The sequence below is a fragment of the Agelaius tricolor genome, unplaced genomic scaffold (assembly GCF_023055355.1).
Source record: "Agelaius tricolor isolate 1412-34295 unplaced genomic scaffold, bAgeTri1.0.p SCAF_9, whole genome shotgun sequence".
In the NCBI taxonomy this organism is placed as follows: domain Eukaryota; kingdom Metazoa; phylum Chordata; class Aves; order Passeriformes; family Icteridae; genus Agelaius; species Agelaius tricolor.
This window is the reverse complement of record NW_027269269.1, coordinates 24231211-24246408: the sequence shown is the minus strand read 5'-3', so window position 1 is coordinate 24246408 and position 15198 is coordinate 24231211. Positions and strand designations below refer to the sequence as shown.

The window sequence follows — 15198 nt, the reverse complement described above, 5'->3', positions numbered from 1 at the left end:
GAAGACAAATACAAAAGTAGGAATGTTTTTAATACTGATTCGATCTGGCTGTGAAAAATGCATATTTTATGATTGGCTTTTCGCAAATATTAAAATGAATATTATATGTGTTGTGTTAGAAAGTAATGCTGTATTAATTCTCTTAAGTAGTGTGTTAAATATAATTTTAGGTTATAACAAAATGTTAAAATAGAAACTATGCTATGTAGGATACTTTTTTTCTAAAGAAAGGACTCACACTGAGGTAGCAGTCACAGGACACCTAAATCTTTCAGAGAAAGAGAATTTATTGCTCCATTGTCAGGAGAAATTAACATCTTCCTGCCTCACTCGGGCAGGATGACGCCATTAGGATTATGAGGAAGAAGTTGACCATGACCAGACAGAATTCTGTGTTTGAATGTAATTTATGCATCATGTATGAGGTGTATGAATATGCAACAGGCAATTGGTTTTAAGGATTAATCCTCTGTTAACAGGTGTCCTTTTTCGGGCTTGTGCTGTCCAGAAAAAGGTACCCGGACGTCCGTAACTCTTTGTTTCTATTGTCTCATATTGTCCTAAATCAAATTACCCAAATTATTATTCTCTAATTGTATTACTATTTTTATAACCACTTTATTACTATTAAAATTTTAAAATTTTAAACCAAGTGATTGGCGTTTTTCACACAGCTGTGGAGGAGACATTACTTGGATTCAAGCTGAGCATCTCTGATGTTTTTTGTCTTTCATGCCAGCTCTATGTGGCCACTGAAGCCATCCTCACCGCATTGGTGGGTGCAACTCCTCCCTACCATTGGGATCTCCAAGGGCTCTCAGCTAATGAGAGCCATGGCAACCACTCAGTGAGCGAGCAGGGAGCTTTTGGGGAATGGCTTCTGACTGCCAACAGCAGCGAGGTGCGTAAGCACGTACACTTCGACAGCAGCTTCACATCCATAGTCTCTGAGGTGAGTCTGAGGTGTGTTTTGCAGCCTTGTGTGTGAATAGTAAATCTTACTGAGATGGTTTTGGGGGTCTCTTTGTACTGCTTTTTTCTTGCATACTAATGCATGTTTTGATTAGCAAATTAAATATGCTAGCTCCAGTTAGAGCCCAGGTAATGTGCTCATGTCTTTACTGGCAACAAAAGCTAGCTTTATATTGCTGTGCAGATCTTGATCAGTGTTCTGCTCCAAAACTTCCCACCTTTTCTGTTTGGAGGTTACATATTGCATCCTGCAGCCTGGTTCCACATTTGAGCTGGAATCATGACATTCATTTTACTAATTTGCTCAAAATCCTTTATGGACTCTGAGCTGCTTTCTGGCTATCCCCTTTCTGAGTCCAGTGCATGTAGTGCATCCATCATGCAGTTAGCAAGCACTGGAGGAACTGGAGAGGAAGTGGCTCCTGCAGTTTTTGCAGCTCCACATGCAAGAACATGGGCAGTGGGGAGTCAGGTGGACAAAGCAGCTCCATCACATTCTGTTCCAAGACAAGCTTTGGCTTTGTTGGTACAACCTCTGTATTTTTTAGGTGATTTCTTTCATGGTCTAGCCACAGTCCCTACAGGAATGATTCCAGACTCTGCATTGATGTGTGCAACACCTGCCCTTCCTGGGTCTGTCAGTATCTGTTAATGTCAAATTTCTCTTTACAAGAGCCCTGAGTGCTTTGGTTACAAGGCCTGAATGTAGAGCTGAACTGTGGAGTCAAGTGTCGTACCACTTGATTGTTTGTGGCTATTATCCTGAGGTATTAATGCTATCCAGATTACTCCTGTAAAGCAGTTTATTGGTTAGGAGCATATTAATAAAAATGGCCAGCTTTGGAACAGTACCAAGTCTTTGTGTACAAAAGGCATTGCTTCTTATTCTCTCAGTAAAGAGGATATGAGTACTTATGATACCATTTAAATTAAAATTTTAATGGATGGTGGATTTCTTAAGCATTATTTAAAACTCAGTAAGGTTTTTAAATTTTCTCTGGGGTTTTTCTTTTTTGTTTTTTTTTTTTAACTTGCCAAAGAATCTTTTGCTCTCTTAAACTTGACAAGTCAGACATGCTTGTAGAGCCTAGCATATGACATAGATTTTATACTGATCTTATACATTTTGGTTGCATAAATAAGAAATGCAGGTAAAGAACAAAGCCTGCTTGAGCAAGAAAAAACCCTAAAAATCTCCCCAACCAAAAAAAAACCCAAAAAACCCCAACCTCAAGGCAACTTGTGTAGAGTCTGCTTTCTAATTCTTTAGCATATGTTTCAGTAGAGGCCCATTTGAATAAAATCTTCATACCCCTTCTGTTTCCCCTATTAAAGTACAATTTTTATGAATTTGTTAGCTGAATATTTGGTGTATTTGGAGGTTATGTGCTAAGCGCAAGCATTTTGAGAGAGAACATACATAGCTGGAGAATATTTCACCACTAATTCATTATTAATCTAATTTCATGATTGATTGTAAAGAAGTTTTTTCCTACATTGAAAGAGGGCATGTCAATGCTTAACCTTGTGGTATCGTTGATAGCATGACCATTACAAATTTACACTGAAAAAGATTCTGATGTAAAAAGCTTGATTTCTGAATAAGCATATATGTAGCATGTTTTTATGTAGAAAAGCCTTGAGCTCTCTAAAGGGCTTAGACATTGAGATAAATCTTGAGAGGAAATTTTGCTTTACAACCAAATTATCCCTTAATCCCTGAATGATTCAGAAAGCGTCTCATGTCAACAATTTTCATGTTGGCAGCTTTTTAAATTTTTATACCAAAAGTTAGGGCATGATTCTTGTAGCTGTTATAAAACAAACTGACCATGTTATTCCAGGATAAAATTAATCTCATATGCAATTGTTTTACATATGCATTTTTCTGGCAATTGTTTTTGAAGTCTGCAGAAGCTTCAAAAGCTGATTTATGGTCATATGGTTGATTTCAGTTGAATTTTGTCAGTCTTGGCACTTTATGGATGCATTTCCTACTATTATCAGTAACTACCTTCCTGTTAAAGTAACAATTCAAAATGAAGCAGATATAGAAAGTAAGCAAGTTATTTTCTTGGAGCTTATGAATGATGTTTTGTTAGCATCCTAATCTTTGTGAGGTTTAATTGCATGGCTCTGTTCTCATGATGAGGTAGTTTATAACTGAGCTTTGAAATAATATAAGCTTTGCTAGAGAGGATATTTAATGAGATTTTGGTAGAGGAAGAGGAGATTATGAGGAGAAGATTAGAGAGTTATTGCAGGGATAATGACATAATCACCAGCTTACCAGCACAGGAAGAAGAGTTGGTTGTCACTAAAAGGAAACATTATCTCAAGGTGCAAGAGGAATAGTAAAAGAAAAGAACAGAAGATGTGGAGTGTTTAGAATACAAAAGAAAATAACTTTTGAACATTGAGAGCATGACATATTTTCATTCTGCACTTCTGTGGGCCAAAGAATTTTTGTCAGGTTCAACTTGAGACATTAAGTCTGTAAGAATCAAACATTTCAAGATGTATTTGTTCTGGAATTGAAGAGAATTGGAAGTGATGAAGTACACTGTAAAAAAGATGAGTGTGTGCAGAAAACCTGACTAGCCTGTCTAATGCTACCAAAGTATTGCTCAGGGACAAGACAGTTCATAAAGAGGAGCATGTGCAGGAGTACATAAACCACTTCTATTTTTTCACAATGTGTGTTCTACACACTGCAGTGACACATGTCAATAGGTAGAGCTGAATCGGTTTAAGTAAACAGTTTTATGTAAAAGAAGGCAGAAGAAGGAAAGTGGGAGAAAGCTGCAAAAGTTAGAGTATTGTGAGGAATCTATTCTTGATTTCAGAACCACAGACTGCATTTGATTTGGGAGAACTGCAATTGTTAGTATCCTGCAAGGAGTTTGGGAGACAGCAGTGGGGACTGGTGATTTACTGAATATGATGCTTAGGAGATTTATGAAGAGTTTGATCTTCTTTAAAATTTGTAACATCCCCTCCAGCTATTAGCTGTTGGTGAACTGTTCAGATTCTGATTAATTTGCCTTTTTGCTGGTTTGTTGTTTCTGGTTTTTCTTCCCCCTCCATCCAGTGGTTTTTAATTGGCAATGCATCGTACAAAGTCAGTGCTGCCAGTTCTTTCTACTTCAGTGGTGTGTTTGTTGGAGCCATCTCCTTTGGGCAGCTGTCCGATCGCTTCGGGAGGAAGAAAGTCTATCTCACAGGTAACCCCTCGACAGAATGAATGGCACAAAGGTCTCGTGTCCCTGAAGATCAGTGGCAACAGCCCAGTTTCTGCTGAGAGCTTGATATGCAGCTGTAAATCATGTGCTGTGATTTTGTTTGTTTTGGCATTCCAATATACTTGTGCCATAGAAGTTGAGACGACAAATCAATATTTCACTGTTCAGTCACCATTTGGATTTCTGTGAGGTGTTCTGGGTTTGTGAGTCACACCGTAAAAGGCTTTCACTTGTGCAACATTGTGCTCATGGGATCTCTGCAAGTTGCAATTAGTATGTTTAGTAGTTTTGTAACAGCATTCTTACCTGTATAACCTGTTAGGAATTTGTTGCACGTTTTATCCCCTGACTGCATGATTTAATTTTTATGTATTTGTGATCCTCATACTGTTTTGAAGCTCATAAACTTTCTAACTGTCCCTGGATGAAACAACATTTGAAACTGCATGTTTTGTGTATGTATAAATTTGTGTGTCAATGCATGAGCATGTAGAGTTTAAAGAAATGTTTTATGCTTTTTGTTTTTCTTTGAAGAAACAGCACTCGTTCAAAGCACAAAAAGGTGGGTCTGCTCTGCATGCAAACCCACCATGTATTGTCCCTTGGCAATGTTTCTCTTCTCTGGTTTCTAGACACTGCTCTCTAAAAATGAGGAGGGATATTTGGTCATATATTTAACCTATGGCTTCTGTATTAGGGATAAATATAAAGCCATCTGTAACAGGAGTCAGACAATGGTTCTGACTGTATAAAAAAATGCCTGCTATGAACTGAATTTAAAGATTCAAACTGAAAACTATGTAGCAGAAAACCACTCCTTCTGTGTCCCCTCCTTTTTGATACTGACTCTAGGTATTTAAATTTCTTTCCAAACCTGTGGTGGTAGTGTTTACTATGATGCCTTAGGACAGATGTCACTGGGCATCAAGATACCAGTAACTGCTTCTGTTTCTTTAGGTACCCTTCTAAAACGAAACTTTTTGCTTTGTTTTCCAGGTTTTGCGCTTGACATCTTGTTTGCCATCGCAAATGGATTCTCACCCTCATATGAATTCTTTGCCGTTTCCCGATTCTTGGTAGGGATGATGAATGGTGGGATGTCCCTGGTAGCCTTTGTTCTACTGAATGAGTGTGTGGGTACAGCCTACTGGGCATTAGCAGGTAAACTGCCTTTATTGTCAGAATTCATAGATTTCAATCTCACACACCACTTGAGGCATGCAAAGCAGTTGGAAATTTAGCTCCGCTTGAGCATATCTCTGATCACAGCCTTTGAACTCTGCTTGTTTAATATGAACCTTGGACAAGCAGGGCAGATGACTTGGGGCCATTCAGATCTCTGCATCACTCAAGTTGACAAAGATCCAGCTGAAACCTCTCCCATGAATGTTACTAGCTAAATACTCATCCAAAGTTTGTCACAACTGAGCTCTACTAATCACAATGTTGGACTCTGTTAAACACAGCCAAGTGTTCATACACTAAATATAAATTCTTTCCTTCCTGGCAGTTCTTAAAAAGAAATCAGAAGTGTTTTTATATCATAGGAGGATGAGAAAACTGTTGTTTATATGTTATTAAAAAAAGTACCATGTAGTAATTGCCCTTAGAATTTAGAAGATACAGACCCCCTTAACTGTCTTGATTGCTGGTGTTGGACCTGTCCTTCAGAAATGTGTGTAACCTCTACTGCTACTGGTGCCTTGTGAAGGCTGACCTAGAAGAGAGGCTAGATGGAGTTAAAAGATAAAGTAGGTATTTATTAAAAGGCCTCAATGGATGCACCTTGGGGCAGTACAAGAACCCAGCCAGGGCTACACCCAAAATGAACCAAAATGGTCACAAAAACGTGTGACCAGTCACAGGGTCTCTCACTTTTATAAGTTCTGATCCATTTGCATATTGGAGTTAATTGTCCAACTATAGCTTTAGGTTATAAGTCCCATCTTTCTTGTTTTTCTCTCTTCAGTCCACTGTTGTTTATGCTCTTGGGCCTGAAATTTGGATCAGTGGTCCTCGGTTCCAAGCTAGAAAAGAATTGTTTTGTCTAGCTATTCTGTGAAGAGAGCTTACCATCCCTTAATATGAAGTTCAGAACTACACACTAAAGCAGTACAGAATCTGAAAAATATGAAAGCTAAAACCTAAGGCATCACTAGAGCTCCAGGGCCTGACTTGCAAAACCCAAGAAGTGCTATGCTGAGCCTGTTTTAAAATAGGATGTCTTATAAATCATGGAAGCTATAAATGAATACTACATATTCCTAAAACTACCAGTTTTTCAATGTTTTCTAGTATTTACTTTTACACATAGAAAGGTGCATACTTATGCTGCATACATACACATACTTATATTTGGAATTAGAAGACTTCATTTTTCACAGGGCTTTGTTGGGTGTGGAGGATGTAGAAGGGGCTTTTATTGATCTTTGCAATTAGATGTAATACTTCTGCTCTGCATGAATGAAGGACAGGGTGTTCTTTGTTCAAAGAGTTGTTGTTCTGCCTGAATTGCTGAATGAATTTTGCTAGTAAAGAGTTAGTTCTTGTCTGATCCCATTTGTTGAGATTTACTAGTGTTTTTTACAGAAGTGCTGATGTTTTTTGTTTTTAATTGTGTGTTAGGTTCTATTGGTGGCTTGTTCTTTGCTGTTGGAATTGCCCAATATGCTTTATTAGGGTATTTCATTCGTTCCTGGAGGACTCTGGCTGTTGTGGTTAATCTGGAAGGAGCAGTCGTCTTTCTCTTCTCTCTGTAAGTTGTCCAAACTGAGTTTCATAAAGAAAGATGTCAAAAAAAAAATTAAACTGAGTACCCAAACTATTAAGTTCAAGTTGCCTTTCTAGGATGGCATGAAATGATGTAAATAAGGTATTTCTCTCAACTTGTACACATCCCCTCCTCCCCACATGGTATGTGGTTTCTTCAAATAGTAGTGCTGCAATATCTGAGCCTGTAAGTCCACACTGTACTGTGTGTGCAGTATTCCTGTAGATAGGAACAGTCTCTAGGGTGGAAGAGAAGCACATCCTGTTCTTTAGCTGGTGTGCTGTAGATGACCTAAACTGGTGTGCTACGAGGCACTTTGAATACATGATAAGAGATACAGGAATGGTCTCATATTTATGTGATAACATGATGCTTCTCCTGTGTTTACACAGAGGGAACAGCATCAAAATTGCTTGCCTGTCCAGTCTTAAAAGTGACATGCAAAAGAAAAAATGGGCATCTCTCTTTAATTTTTCAAATGTGATCTTTTTGGTGACAGTAGGAGCTTTGTGAATTTCAGCACTGAAAGCTCTGTGATGCAGTGTGGTCTTCTTTTCTTACTTGCTTTCTGACATCTAAATCTCAGTAACTAAAAGAGGGAAATTACTTTAGCTGCTGTTTAAACTAGAGGTCTTTTCCTTTCCAATGTCTATTTCACTCCAGTAACTCTTTGAATAAAACTTTTGCTCCTCAAAAAATCCACAAACCCTTTCAAAGGAAGCATCAGAACTCAGGGAAGGGTCCTTGAGGCTATTCATGAGGTGAAAGGCAGAGATGACACTTTGGATATTTAAAAACTTGTGGTGATAGGCACCCTTGGAAAAAAAAATTAACTTTCAGATTGATATGTACAACTTTTTGAAGTGAGTTATGCTCATGACTTCAGAGCTCTGCTCAGAAACCTGTCTTTCCTGTAAGAAAAGGGTTTTTTTAAATTCCAAATTTCACACTGCCTCCCTGCCACGTTGCTTAAAAATTACTCAATGTAGAAAATACTATCAGATTTTTATCCTGGGGAAGAAAGTATGTTCTTTTCTAAGCTCTTTTTTTTGTGAAAACACAGAATCACATTCTTTTAAATTTAGAGGAAAAATAAAATTTTTGGTCTGAGACAAAAATCATAAAAAGCTTCCGGCCAAAGGCTGAAGTTTAAATTAGGTCTGGAAGCCTGAATATAATAAAAGATGTGTGTAGTAGATACTGTTGGAGTTACAGACCTGTCAGGTGAAGAGTGCACACAAGGAGCATGACCTTTGCACAATTTCTGCCTTCTTATCTATAGGAGAGAATTTGGTAAAAAGCTGAAATCTGGGAAGTGGAAGTTGGTCTTGTGGAAAATGAGAAATGGAACTAGTGGGTCTTAAAAAAGCATCCTGTATTACTTGTAGTAATGTGTGCCTCCTTTATTATGTATTCTCCACAGACAGGATCCTAATCATACTTGCATGTATATGTGTGTGTGTATATATATATATATATATATATATATATATATATATATGTATAAAATCATACTTGTAATGTCGTTCTATGTGTGTATATATGTATGCACTCAGTGTAATATTTTGGTATCTAAATTATGTACGCCTTACGTTTCCTTTCAACATGCTTTGTTTCTGTTTCAGTACATGAATTTTATACCTGAAGGGTTGTTCGAAAACTCTTTATTATACTGAAGTGCATTTCAGTCTTATTCCTTTAGACAAGTCCAGCCTCATGGAGAAGAAAACCCCTAAAGGTGTCTGTGTGTGTGTGTGTGTTTCAGATTCATTCCCGAGTCCCCCCGCTGGCTCTATTCCCAGGGCCGTCTGAACGAGGCAGAAGATGCCCTCTACCTCATTGCAAAGAGGAACCGCAAGCAGAAATGCACTTTTTCATTAAAACTCCCAGCAGAGAGGAGCTCCAGAGAGGCTGGCAGTTTTCTGGACCTGTTCCGGTACAGGATTCTCCTGGGACGCACCTTGATCATGATGTTCACCTGGTACTGGAAATGCTTTGTAGGCCCAGCTGTGCTGCTGCGACCTCTTTAAGTCTGAGAATGTGGTGCTGAGAATTGCCTCATCCTACAGATTGTTAGGGACACTGTACCTAAAAAGGATCCTTTATATTATTTAAGTATCTATTAGAGTATTTCCTTAGTACATTGCTAGCACAAAGCCATTTTTACAGTCCAGTTCTGAGGCGTTTTATCTCTGCATTTCTATCTTGTGTTTTGAGTCTCAAAATAGTTGAGAACTGCCCCTCCTGTTCTGACCCACAAGGCTGCTGAGATTAGTCACAGTGTCCTCCTCTTAGGCCCACAGCTGTCAGTATCTCTTCTCATGGATTATTTCTTGTTTTGTGTGTAAGGAGCACATTAGCAGGTGGGTGGCCTACCTTGTCTAATGAGTAGACATTGTAGGCAACAGTTCTTAAGAGAAAATGCTTGCTGTTGCTGCAGTGAGGACCAGGAGCCCATGATGCTCCCTCCAGTTACTAGTAGAAATTTAACCCCAAAAGTGCCTGTTTTTTTTCAGATATCTTGGTAGCTCTGAGGTCTTTTGCTGCTTCTTTAAAAAAACCTTATGTGCGACATTGTATGCAGGTTCTTGGGCATGACTGCTCATATAGTTCCTTTTATAATGCATATATTTGGGAAAGATATATCAATTAAGAATAAATCAAATGGCTTTGTCAGCATACAGCACTGAGTGTTTTCATGTTGCTTTTCAAAGTACTTACTGCTGAATAAATAGTTGATTATTCTGTTCCTTAAATGAGAATTGCTGATTTTCTGCTGAATGAATTAGTGACCGGTTTCTTTCCTCTCTGTAAAGACAACTCCCTTTTATAGGGGTTAACATCACAATAGGGTTACAAAAGAAAAGTTAAACAGAGTTGGAGAACAAATGAATAAAATGGGACCAGGGTGTAGAAATTAAAAGAAGGTTGAAGTGTTGTTTGAACTGCTTGAGAAATTTGGTTTACACACAACTGGAAAAAGTGTTGATGAAAGTGTAACCTGATAAAAACAAAAGGGACAAGGACATTTTTGAAGTCAAATAATAGAGTCATGGTTGTATTTTAACTTTATACTGGTTTATGCATGTTGTTTGTAAGTATAGACTTAAGTTTTACTCAGTTGTAAGTCAGGAATTGGGTCTTTGCTGGGACAAAATGGTTTATTTCCCTAGTAGGCGTCATACACTCACAGAGAAACATTTTAGACCTATCTGCTGAAACACTAGATATAGTTTATAGTGTATTGTGCCAGACCAGTGCTTTGATTTGGCAGGCAAAGTGTCAGCTCTGATTTCACTTTTTTTTTTCTCCTGTCTTTTGCAGGTTTGTGTGCAGCTTGGTTTACTACGGTCTTACCCTTAATGTGGGTGACTTAGGTGGAAATATTTATGCCAATTTAGCCCTGTCAGGCTTGATAGAAATCCCAGCGTACCCAATCTGTATTTACTTGATTAACCGAAAATGGTAAGTATGGAATTTATTAACTCATTCAGGATTTCCTTATAAATTTTCTCAAAGATAGGTTTTTTTGTGTATCACACCTGCTAGCTTGTATCTGTTTTGTGGGGCTTCCCACTTCGATGTGAAAGCGCCATTTATGTCTATTTCAAATAGCAGTTTATAACTTGTTTTCAGTCGCTCGCCTCACGGTGAGCCATCCCTCTGGCTTGGGTGGGTTTGATGTAGCTCGGAGGAAGCTGCGCTGCCTGCAGGCTAACACTAGATAGCGTCCTTCCCACCGCTGCCCCGTGATCCCATCCTCGCTACTGGGACAGAGCTATCCCTACTCCACTCTGCCCGGGCTGTCCTGTGGTCTCCTTCAATAGCAGTACCTCTCTGAGCTACTGTGAGAGCAGAGCAGATATTCTGCCTTTTCCTGAACCACGATACATTGAGAGCCATTGTCCAGTGTCTCTCAGTTTTTGTAGAATTTCCTCCCAGTCTCTGCTCTGTGTCTCCTGAGGAGGTTTACAAATGTCACACACAGCGGGAAGCAACCCCAAATCCTAGAAATTGTCAGTCGCTGTATAAAGTTGGCGCTCATTTTGTTAAGTGTGCAGCAGAAGCTTGTTTAAAAACGGTGTGAGAGGAGGTGTTGGTGGAAGATGGAATTCAGAATTCCCAACTGCAAAGAAAGAGTCAGTGTGAATTCAGAGGATTCATTACTCTGCAACCCACAAACCTAATGCAGAATATAAACCTTTGTTACCTTTGTGTATCAGGTTTGGTCGGAAGCGAACGTTGAGTGCATTTCTGTTCCTGGGAGGATTGGCCTGTCTTATTGTCATGTTTCTGCCTAAGAAGAGAGGTAAGTAGTTTTTTGTTTCTGGAGTATGTGATAAGATCTGGTAAAAGCAGCATCCTACAGCATAACAATTTGATGGCTGCTGGAAGATTAGGCTCATTCCATATGTGAGTCTCAATTTTTGAAGCTGGAGAAGCTCATTTTTCTAATGAGCCAACTCATTAGAAAAAGAACAATAAGCATTAACCTCCCTAAGACCTTAGAGAAAACTTGTTAGTAAGGTTTGGATTTGAATTTTTGCCTTTGGATTCTGCCCTTTACTTCTGTTCACATTGGTTGCTCCTTTCCAATGTTTCTGACATAATCCCAATGAATTATATTCTTGTGGTATCTCCTATAGCTAGATGACAGGTTAGTGTAAGTAGTACCCATAAAACTTGGATATAACTCTCCAAGTGGAAGATCAGTATTAGAAGATGTGAAGAACTGAGTGCTGGAGCAAGTTCCCATCTTTCCCACACTGCTCTGTACTATTCAAAAGTAGTGTGGTTGTGGTAATAGTAATGTGGCTACACAATTTACAGCTCAGGAGAGCGTTCTGAAACTTCTGAATTGGGGAGTCTTTAAAAAATGTGAAATTAAAGATCTTTTGTGTGAAGATGCACTAATGTTAATTTTCAGATTATGTAGCAATTTTTCTTTTTAAAACCAGATAGATAAATTCACCTTGCTTGTAAGATCTGTGGATGTATATTACCTTTCATAAAGTAAGAGAATGTTTCAAATGCTTGAAGAGTGATTCAAGAAATTAAACATCTATGACAGAGTACAGAATTTGCCCTAGGTGGCAGTAGGTCTAATAGGTAAAGCTTTTTTAAAGGGATGCAACTCAAGTTTTCAGAATTATTCCAGGTCCTTGAGCATGGACACTTGGAAATATTCTGGTTTGGAACCATGAGACCCCCACCCCAGGAAATCATCTGTGTACTGAACTGCCCAAGTCAGGCAAAGTTGAAGTGCTTGGGGAACTGAAAGGGCTCACTGGCCAGAAGCAAGCACCTGTCTTCACTGGGCATGAGCTCTGATTTGCCTGTTAAAAGCAGATAAGCACTGGTTGTTCTGATAAACTAAGCTGGATAGGAAATTTAAGTGTGATTCTTCACAGCATCTTCCTTTCAAAGTAATAATGTTAGAAGAATATTGTCATACTATAGAAATGACAATGAATAGGACTCTTGTTTAAAAAAAATTTACTCACTTTTGGAAGAGATATCTGTTATACTCCTCTTGAACTTTCTGATAGAACTCATTTAGTATTTAATTAGTGGTAGACTGAAAATACTGAGTTATAGCTTCAGCTTTTAGATTCTTCACTAGATTCCTTTTCACACCATACTATTGTGTGATTGAAATGCTTTGAGGTGTATTGGAGTGCTCAAAAACCTTACAAGGGTCACATTTTCTCTCTCAGATACTGGAGTGTTTGCAGTGGTGAACAGTCGCTCTCTGTCTTTGCTGGGAAAACTGACAATCAGTGCTGCTTTTAATATTGTCTACATCTACACATCAGAACTTTATCCCACAGTCATAAGGTAACACAAGTTAATTTTAAGTCTTTGTTTTTCTGGTTCTCTTACATGATCATCTTTTATTTCTCTTTTTTTTTCTATTAACAATACTTTTTAATTTGATTTTTTCAGTTACATATAAGGGTTAGATGTAGTTTTACATCTGAAATTTCTTCCCTTATCATCTTCTCACTCCCTCTTCCATCAAGTTTGCAGTGTTCTGTTCAGACTGACTGTATTTTTATGTAACGGTAAAATAGACCCTTAGCTGCTTGGCCTGCTTACAACTCCTTCTACTAATGAGGATAACTATAGCACTGCAGATATTTCTTTTAATGAGTGCTTTATAAAACCAGACAACTCTATCATCATACACGCTTAACCAGAAACACTGAAGATGGCTGGTCAGTAAACTTTGTTGAAGTAACTTGATGCTTCACAGGCTGTGTGTGAGCAGCAGTAGGGGCAGAAGCACCCCCTGCTTTTGCTGACAGGGAAGACAGGAGCTTCTGCCATAGAGGTGCATGTGGTGGTCAGCCACCAGTGAAACCATACTGTGGTGTTTTTCATGAGTGGGTAAATCTGATGATAAGTAGGATTTGAATAAATTAATTCAGCCAGAGTTTCAGACGTGGGCAAGATGTATGAACTGAAATCACACTTGTTTTGCCTATGTGTGTATGTAAAAATTTTGAATCTAAAGGGGATTTTTGCTTCATTTTAATCACAAAAATCATGTTTCATTCCGGTCTTGGGATGCTTTCAGTTACATTTGACTTTTCTTTGCCAGTTAATGTGCTCAGGGTCATGACTGATGAGTCTTTTTCCTTGCTCAGTAACACTTTTCAAAAGATTAATTATTTTTGGTTTTTTTCATAGGAATGTTGGAATGGGTGCCTGCTCCATGTTTTCCCGTGTTGGTGGAATCATTGCGCCTTTTGTCCCTTCATTGGTTTGTCTGAACTTCTGTTACATATATTCTTGTTTTGTGGTTCTGGTGCACCAGAGATGGGAATGTGTGGGATAAATTTCATTTATAAATTAAGATACATAAATTGCCTATCTTAAAATATCATGGTAGGCCAAAAGCATTGCAGAATCTTCTGTGTGATTAGACAGAACCTCAGCATTATTTAATTTAGAAGATATTTTAGCTCTGTAGGAATTTTGGGACCCAGCTAGTGGATCTTAAAATATAATTATTTCAAATCACCAAGATGGTGATACCAAATTTTAAACCCTGCACAAGCAATAACAAAACACCCATGTGGTTAAAAGAACTACTGCATCCAAATTAAGCATATGGGCTCAATAACTCATATTTTTGAGAAAAAGTTTGTTTTAATGTCAGTACGCTTCATTAAATATCCATGGGTTATAATATCAGCAAAGCAGTTTGCCTTTCAGTAAATGAAGGTGATGTGGAGATCTGATGCACTGGCAAGGCAAAGAAAGATTCTAAAGAACAAAACATGGGAATGATACTGTTACTTTCCTGTGCTTAGTGTGTTATGTGTATGCAGGAAAAAGTGTGCCAGTTTTTCCCAGCTGTTTGCTGAGGCCCTGTGACAATTCCTTTAATGTGACAGATTTCATCTCAGGTAATATTCCTCTCTGCCATTTGCCATTTTACATGTGAGGCAGAAGGTTAAAAGGGCAGGTGAGCACAGAGAGTCTTTTAATCTGCAGAACGAAGCACTGGGCAGGTGAGAGCGTGAGCACCTCTGGGGAGCAACAGGCAAAGCCAAGAGTGCTGCCCGTCTACCAGGTGGATTTAATAGGCAGCTTTTATGTAGCAGTTGGGGCATTCATTATGTTGTGTCTGCCAGACATTTGATACTGTATGAAACACAAATCTTGGATCATAATGTGTGAAGGGGTTCCATGAAAATGAAAGTAGCTTTGGTTGCATAACAAATGAACCCTGATTTGAGAAAATAATCAGTAATTTTTGTGTTTCACCATTTCTTCCGGTATTTTAAAGAATTTTCAGTGTCTTTTGCCTGGAGATCTCATAATAGTAAAAATAGGAGAAGTTAACTGCTGAGATAAGAGATGAAATGTTGGTCTTTTATTTGATCACAGCCTGTTATTTGCATCAATTTAGAATTGCTCTCTACGATGTGAGTTTTTGAAACAAACAGCTAAACTCTTTCCCTGTTTTAAAATGAGCCTTCTTTACTGTGAAAACAGGGACAGGCATCAGAAGAGAAGTATAAACATTGCTTGGGCTGTTACAGGTGATGCCAGGAATGCCAAAGCTCCGTTGAAGCTAAAACGAGCCAGGAGCATAAATAGGGGTTCTGTCAGCTAAAGAAAAATATGCCTGTGGATGAATGGGAGGGGCATCCCGTTGGTGGGTGACATGGAATAAGCTGAAGTACTTGGGCTTCAGTCTTG

At 38.5% G+C, this 15198-nt stretch overlaps 1 protein-coding gene across 2 annotated transcripts in view; it reads left to right on the top strand.

Moving 5' to 3' along the window:
- SLC22A15 (solute carrier family 22 member 15) overlaps positions 1–15198 on the top strand; it is a 40975-nt gene that overhangs the window by 13024 nt on the left and 12753 nt on the right. For both annotated transcript variants that reach the window (XR_011680138.1, XM_071433290.1), the window contains exons 2-10: positions 740–952; positions 4064–4196; positions 5211–5375; positions 6840–6969; positions 8750–8965; positions 10309–10449; positions 11208–11293; positions 12702–12822; positions 13678–13750. Coding sequence is in view for 1 of the 2 variants with exons in the window: in XM_071433290.1 (XP_071289391.1) it covers positions 740–952; positions 4064–4196; positions 5211–5375; positions 6840–6969; positions 8750–8965; positions 10309–10449; positions 11208–11293; positions 12702–12822; positions 13678–13750 (1278 nt within the window). In the remaining variant the exon portion in view is untranslated. The remainder of the gene's footprint in view (positions 1–739; positions 953–4063; positions 4197–5210; positions 5376–6839; positions 6970–8749; positions 8966–10308; positions 10450–11207; positions 11294–12701; positions 12823–13677; positions 13751–15198) is intronic.